The following is a 7,995-nucleotide window of genomic DNA, read 5'->3' as shown; positions in this document are numbered from 1 at the left end:
AAAAAAAAAAAAAAAAAAAGAAAAGAAAAGAAAAAACCCACAAGATTTACATAGAACTTACCCACAGGTTTGCTGGGAAGATTAAATGAGAAAACTCATAGTATTTAGCAGGACCCACCTCATGGCCAGAGGTCAAGGAATTGCCAATTGTGATAAGGATTGTAAGGATGGGAGGGGGCTCAGCAGCTAAGCACGGCATTAAGAACTGAGGAATATAAAATGAGTAAGTGAAGAAGTCCTTAACCTCAAGTGGGCAAGTTCAGTAAAGAGAAACAACGGAAGGAAGGAGAAACAGAAGCAGACAAAGACGTCTTGGTAACAGACCCATGTAGAGGACGGATCAGTTACATAAGTTTAGGGGAGTCAGGAAAGGTGCTGAAAAGGACATAGCGCTAAAAAGAAAGTTTGTCAACTATCTGACCTCATAATAAAAAAGTTCATCAGGATATAATCAACACATTACAGTATTTCTCTTAGGGTGCTCTAATCATCCCAGAAGGCCAGAAAGTTTTAATGTGACCATCATCACCTCCTTCAGCAACCAAAATCCCTATGGTTAAAAGAGGCACTGATATAGAATGAGTTGAGCTATACATTATTTAAAAAATAAAATCAGCTTTGTGACCGTGCATAGACTATTATGAAGTGAGACATCTGGGTGGCGCTTGTGGCTCAAAGGAGTCAGGCGCCAGTCCCATATGCCAGAGGTGGTGGGTTCAAATCCAGCCCCAGCCCAAAACTGTAAAAAAAAAAAAAAGCAACATCTGTGTCTCTGGGGTGTGTGTGTGTGTGTGTTTTAAAGGAAGATAATAACTGCTCCCAGTTTTTCTGATGAAGGGCCTTAAACAGAAATTTGAAAACAACCTAAATATCCATCAATAACAAACTGTTGCAATAAGTGATGGCAAAATGGTCCTTCTGCCTTCAGCATTGTGAACGTCAATCCAGGCCTAAACTGCTGTTAGAGAGACTTCTCTAACCCACGATTCCGGCTTGCCATTCTGCTCCTTAGACTCACTCACCAGCTCCCCTCATGTCTACTGAGCTCATCCTACTAGTTCAAACACTCAGCCTGGCATTCAATACCACACATCATTATTTGATGCCTGCCTATCTCCCCAGACTCATCTCCAACCACATCCACAAATACATACTAATTTCAGTCGCCAGGAAATAACATACCCTCTAATACCTCCACATTGTCACACATGATGCCACTCTTCCCGCTGTCTGCTGGACTGACATCTGGACAGGCGTTGACGCACAGTTTAACCATGACCATCTCCAAGATGCTGATGCCCCTCATGCTGAGTTTGTAGCCTTCCTGTTTTTATAAGCCTCGGTGCAGCATACTTTTATCATAAATTATGTGTATGTTTACATATACATATTTTACTCTCCATTTTTATAGTTATTTCTCTTATTTAGCTTGCCCACTAGACTTAGAGCTCTTTAAAAACAGAGTAACTGCTCTGAAATAGTGTGGAGTCTCCTGATAAAGACAGACAGGACAGGTGTACACGATGTTAAAAGAAGACAGAGGGAGGGATTTCTCTGCAGGGAGGCAGGTGTAGGAAAGAAGCCAGGAAAAGCTTTCAAGAGGAAATGTGAGCTGATTACTAAAGGATGAGTAGGAACTCGCCATGTGGATGTGTGAAGGGCCTTTTACTCAGACTAGTGGCATACGAAAAGCAAGGGAGTCATGAAGCAACAGAGGGCTTGGAAATGTGAGGGTGGTCCGTTGTGACTGGGTCCACAGAGCAAAAACTAGGCCTTCAAAGAGAAGGCAACTGTCAGCCTAAAGAGCCCTGTATTCAAAGAATTAAGAGATTCAATTCATAATTGTGAACAATCAATGGATTGTAAGCACTAGATGACACAATCAGATTACAGATTATAATCAGATTACATTTATGTGTTTTCAAACCCATAAATTGACTTCTTTTCAGAATCTTAAGCAAGAATTAAGATCCATGATATGTAATAATGTCATAAGATAGGCAAACTAAACATATTCATCTCTCTCTCTCTCTTTTTTTTTTAATAGAGAGAGTCTTACTTTATCACCCTTGGTAGAGTGCCATGGTGTCACAGCTCACAGCAACCTCCAACTCCGGGGCTTAGGTGATTCTCTTGCCTCAGCCTCCCAAGTAGCTGGGACCACAGGCGCCTGCTACAATGCCCAACTATTTTTTTGTTGCAGTTTGGCCGGGGCCGGGTTTGAACCTGCTACTCTCGGTATATGGGGCCGGCACCCTACCCACTGAGCCACAGGCGCCACCCAACATATTCATTTGGCTAGTAAATGTTTTTTCTTGAAAACTACACTCTGTTTATTAAGATTACATCTTGTTCATCTGTTTAAATCCTTTTTCATAGAAATACTTAGCCCTTACCTTTTCAAATAACTCAAGAAAGTGAGCACCATGTGAAAAACCTATCGCCTTGGGTATAAAGGTCTATAAGGCACAGTCCCTGTCTTCATGGAACTAACAGTCTAACAGAATAAATGATACAGATTCCATACACATGTTACAATAAAATGTAGAGAAGAAAGATATTTCCTGCAATGAAAGTCAGGGAGGGATAGAAGAGAATGTGGCATTTGAGCTAAGACTTAAGTCAGAAGTGATTTTCAATATTGAGTTAGGAGAAAATACAAAGAAAACATATATATGGTCATTCACTTCTAGTCAAATATTTGCTTGGAATTAGGACTGATACTAATGTAAAACAGAAAAAGCCAACCAAAGAGTTTTGAAAAAGATAGAATGGAGAGGACGCTTTTTTCTTTTTTTGGCCCTTGATATAAACAAATGTAGAATTATTAGTTTCTTTCAACTGTAGGCCAAAGTAGTAAACTGGAAAGAATTTTTTTCAGGAACTTAAAACAATCTGCTAACATTTCAGCAGACATAGAACACAGTGTTACCTTTCCCCACATTCTTATTCTACCATTTGAAGTTGTCCCTCCATGGAGATGGTTGAAGCAATTACCAACACCAATGAGGTTGACAAAGGAGTAGGAAGGTGGGTGTGAGTAGGTTAACGGCAGAAAGGAAACCTGCATCCCATTTGAGCTCACCCTGGAATCTAACCACGTATCAAACCTCTGTACACATCCAGAATTGCATTTATCGTCTGCACCTTCTCCCGTGTTCTCTAGCTCACCAAATAACATGCTAGAAACATGGGAGTCTTCCTTGATTACATCTTCTTCACTCTCCACCACCACCACCACCAGCACCACCGGCACCACCACCACTATTGTATTAAATGTTACTACAAGCCAGTTTCTGAGCTAACAGCTCAGAAATTTTCCATTTGATCCTCATTAAAAAAATTCTACTTGATAGAAGTCATGTACATTTTATCTTCGAAAAAGTGGCTACTGCTCAGAAAGGTTAGGTGAGTCTCTCAAAAACACAGCTTGCAGCAGCACCAGATCTGTCTGCCAAGTCCACGCTCCCCACCGGGGCCTGATGCCTTACGCCTTACGCCCGCTCTTTGTTCCTACCCCCACGACTAGTTTCTCAACAGGATGTCTGTAGGGGGCTTCCAGTCCTGGTCCTCAAATAGGTATTCTCCAGATCACCAATGAGGAAATTCAGAAATTGGCCCCAACCTCATATTTTCTGGAAGTGAGCCGCACAGTGAAACAGACGACCTGCTTCTTCCAAAAGGGGCAGCTACTTCTTCAGAAGCTCCGCCCCATAGATTCCTTGCAGCAATGCAGGGCTGCTGATTTTTCAACAAAGCCTGATATCCATATTTTCTGTTTTCATGCCACTGGCAACTATGTATTTTTCAAAAAATAAATGCTAAACTCTCCTGAGCAAAACTAAATTCAATTGAAGATCAGATCTGACCCAGTAGCACCAGTTTATAACCTCCAAAGTATCAAGTAATTTCCCTATTTAAAATCTTCTGTGTTTTGCTTCACCTTTGAGATTAAGACTATTATATTTTCTATGACATTAAAGGCCTTCCACGAGTTGCCCATTTCTACTTCTCCCACTGCCTCTCTCATCAGAGACTCTTCAACTATGTATCCTACTCTGGATTGAGGTTCATACATTTCCTGGAATATGCCCCTCATTCTGGCATCTGAGGTTTTAATGCATTTTTCTGTCTGCTCAGGGTACCCTATCCTTGACTGACCTAAGCCAGGGTTTAGCTGGGCCATCACAACTCCATCACTTCTGTTCTGGGATACTTTCTCCTGAGATATGCTATTACAGCATCCTTTGACAAAAGATGCCTGTATCAAAACGTGCCTTTCATCTAGTATTATCATCTGTGGGCCTTCAACACTAATGGCAATGTGAATGCCTAGAGTTTTATGTTGCTGGCATGATATCTGCAGTGGCTGGCCCAGGATCGGGTGGTAATAGCACTCAGGGTACATCTATTGAATAAATGCAGCAACTGAACACCCTTGAGTCTGTGAAGTCTTCCTTGATCCCCCAAAGTGGGAAATGATTCTTATCCTGAATTCCCTCAATGCTTTATCCCCAACCCTTTCTTATTAGCAACATAGAAGGAATAAGAGCCAGCCATCTCACCACCTGCTTGAAAGTAATGGTCTTTGTTTTATTCATCTTTTAATCTTCCCAGCACCTACCTTAGCTCTGTGCCCCTAGTAAGCTCTCAAATGACTGTCTGATAGATCACAGTAACTCTAAAAGCTAAGGTACCACAATTCAATTCTATTTCCTTTCAGTTCCTTTCCCAAGGGCAAATATTTTTAGACAACAAAAACCATTTCACGTGGAGGTTTGAGAATGAATATTATTAGAGAAATGGGAAATAAATGGTTCAGAAGCACAGATGGCTATCCAAGGAAAGCTTTTATTTTAGAAAGGAAAAACTGGAGAAATTTTCTACTCCCAATTATTTCCAAAAGATGGGTATGGTTAACAAAATATATTTTAAAACATGCTATATTATGTATCCCATGATGGGCCCTAGTGAAGAACACAGCTTGGAGCTCTCCATTTGTATTCCACATACTGACCCCACACTCGTAATAGCAAACTTATAGAGAACCATCCTATGGGAAGCACTCTGCTTAACAGCCACCACGAATCTTGCTAAGTAGGTTTAAAGAACAGGAAATTGCAGTTGAGAAAAGTTAAAATGTGCTTGGTTGCTCATACGAAATATGTCACAAAAACAGCACCCAACCTCTGGTATGTTAGTGACAAGGTCACATTCTACTCTCTCTTTGCCCCCCAGTCTCAGCCATCGCTCTGCTCGTCAGTCTTATAATTGCTAATAACTGTAAAACACATCTGCTTTGATTTGTTTAAGTCTCCCTGAACAAAGAAATTCCTTGACTTTTATGTCTAGCACTATCAGTTTTGTTCTCAAATGTTTTTTTACTAAAACTTTACCTTAAATTAAAATTCTATGGCATGGGATCATTACCTTTCATCAATCAGTTTAAAGTACAGCACACTGTCTTCTTGGCACCAGTTCCATTAAATATTAGAATTTCATGTGTTTCACCAAAGTTTTCTGCTAAAGTGTCACAGTGGTGATTTGTTAAGGGACATTATTCACTGCCAAATATATTTTAAACAAAGAACTCTCCAAGTACCAATACAACAGCATGAATACTCATTGGTGCTATTATAATAGCTTGCATTATGTATTTCATACGGTTAAAGTATTTCTTACCTGAATTGTTCCATGGAGAATTAATGAACATGAAATACAATTCTCTCAGGTTAAGGATAGGCTGGTGTTAGTAATTTCATTTGGTAGACTTTTTTATATTTGCTTCTTTAAGTATTAAAAACGTAAACTGTCCTTTTGGTTAGAATGGAGGTCAATTTATAGATTCACAAAACAGAAGAAAAGAATTATAAACTGAAATGGAAAAGTTTAATGTAATAACTGAATTAAAATTAACTTAGCATAATTATGGACAGAATAAGCACATCTCTGAGAGATACGGGCTTCCCAAAAAAGCAACTCAAAAGCACAACTAATGTTAAGTTTGGTTTAGAGCTTTGTGAAATTATTACTTAGAAGTTATGGCTTTCAAGACATAGATTAGCCAAAATTATTTCAAGAAATATGTTCATCTAACCTTTGAGCTGGCACCTTATCCTGGCTATTCTCTGCCTTAAGACGTAGAAAGCTGCAAAACAAATGTCCAAAAAAAGAAATTCCAGATCTTTTCTCTGTAAGGAGGCTGGACTTGGGTATTTATCAACTTGTTACATTCCCGGAGACTTACACACATTCAACTTTCAGTGCTTTTCTGAAACAAAAAAAAATCTAGGACATGTTTAAAGTAGTAGTATTTTTAGTCACCATTTTGTTATTAAAAACATTTTGTCATAAAAATATTAACCAATAATTGAAGTTATGCTGTTTGTCCATAGTCCAAATTCCAAATCAAAATATTTCAGACCCTTTAGGACACTATACCTTCTAATTCAATTTAATGTTTTCAGAACATTAATTTTTGATTCCTAGAGACAGTGACCTTTCATTTAAATGACTATTGGACAAAACATCTAAAAAATAATTAAAACTGTTGATCAATTAGTAAGAAAGGCTGGTAGTTTTAAAGTTCATACATCGTTACTTACCTGTTTCTTACATACTTGTTCCCTTTTCTCTCCGACTTTGGGGAGGAAACATTAAGGTTTTTGTTTTGTTTTGTTTTGTTTCTTCCCCTTCACAGGATTTTCTTCCTGCATGGCTGCTTTGGTTGTCAATAGCAACAAGAATTACTGTGAAAGCTCAGCCATTTCACTTGAAGACACATAAATAACCCGGTTTGATGACAGTAAAGGAATGGAACTTCAAATGGTACTAACAGTGGTCAGTGTTCGACCAGCTTAGACATCTTGGAGGTAAAGAGTGAGATGATTTTATTATTCCTTTTCCTGATGAATGCCTTCCTTAAAACATGAACTTCGCTCTTTAACTTAGATTTGTGTATTTATTTGTGTGACTGAAAATTGGGTAGAGTATTCTTTTGGATAATGTCAGAAGATAAAAATTCCAAGTCTAACGTGATTCAATTGAAGCAATAATTTAACTACTGATCCAGAACGATCACTCCGTATTTTGAAGGCACACGTTACATTTGCGGGCTAAATGTTGTTTCTGTTGGTTAGGTTTACAACAAATTAGTGTTCACTTTCTATTGTTGTTAATTTTAAAAGAACTCACCATATCTTGATGCTGACACATGTCATAAAATAGGAAAACAAAATATATCACGCACAATTTAAGGAAACAGCTAGAAATAAAGCATAAATAGCTAATTAACATTCTGGCTCAAATACTAAGGAAAATTGGTGATGACCATGGTTATATATCAGAAGGAAAACATATAAATGGATACCGTTTCTTTAATACTCTTCAAATACCAGTTTAGAGTAATCTAACTTTCAAGAAAAAATATTTGAAATTATTTTAAACAAAGATAAAACAACTTCCTAAAGAACAACAAACATCATTATATTCTAACTAGTTGTATTCTGTATAGTTTATTTTGTTCTTATAATATCTTAAGCTTGGGTCACATTTTTTGTATTTAACATAAATTAGCCTTGATATACATAGATTTAGTAAATTGTATGGTATCAATATGTGTATCTGTTAGACTTTCAGCATAAAATTTTAGACAATGTCCCATATTTTAAAATTTGCATTTTAAAACTATACAAAACTGCATTTTAAATCAAAGCAGTGTTGGCTGGGCATGATGGCTCATGCCTGTAATCCTAGCACTTGGGGAGGCAGAGGTGAGAGAATTGTTTAAGCTTGGGAGTTTGAGACCAGCTTAAGCAAGAACAAGACCCCAGTCTCCACAAAAAATAGAAAAATTATCTGGGCATAGCGGTGCATGCCTGTAGTACCAGGTATCCTGGAGGCTGAGGCAAGAGACTCACTTGAGCCCATGACTTTGAGGTTGCAGTGAGCTCTGATGACACCACTGTACTCTAGCCCAGGCAACAGAGTGAGACC

The 7,995-nt window shown here is 38.3% G+C and overlaps 1 protein-coding gene across 1 annotated transcript in view; it reads right to left on the bottom strand.

Annotated features, from left to right (window-relative positions):
- The window catches only part of NPNT (nephronectin), a 75,707-nt gene that overhangs the window by 50,286 nt on the left and 17,426 nt on the right, over positions 1-7,995 (bottom strand). The window contains exon 3 of the mRNA XM_023517048.1: positions 6,098-6,148. Within this exon, the coding sequence (XP_023372816.1) occupies positions 6,098-6,148 (51 nt within the window). The remainder of the gene's footprint in view (positions 1-6,097; positions 6,149-7,995) is intronic.

The sequence above is a fragment of the Otolemur garnettii genome, unplaced genomic scaffold (genome assembly GCF_000181295.1).
Source record: "Otolemur garnettii isolate 467f Iridium unplaced genomic scaffold, OtoGar3 scaffold00103, whole genome shotgun sequence".
Classification (NCBI taxonomy): Eukaryota; Metazoa; Chordata; class Mammalia; order Primates; family Galagidae; genus Otolemur; species Otolemur garnettii.
Note: the sequence above shows the minus strand (reverse complement) of the source record. Positions and strands in the feature narration are given on the sequence as shown.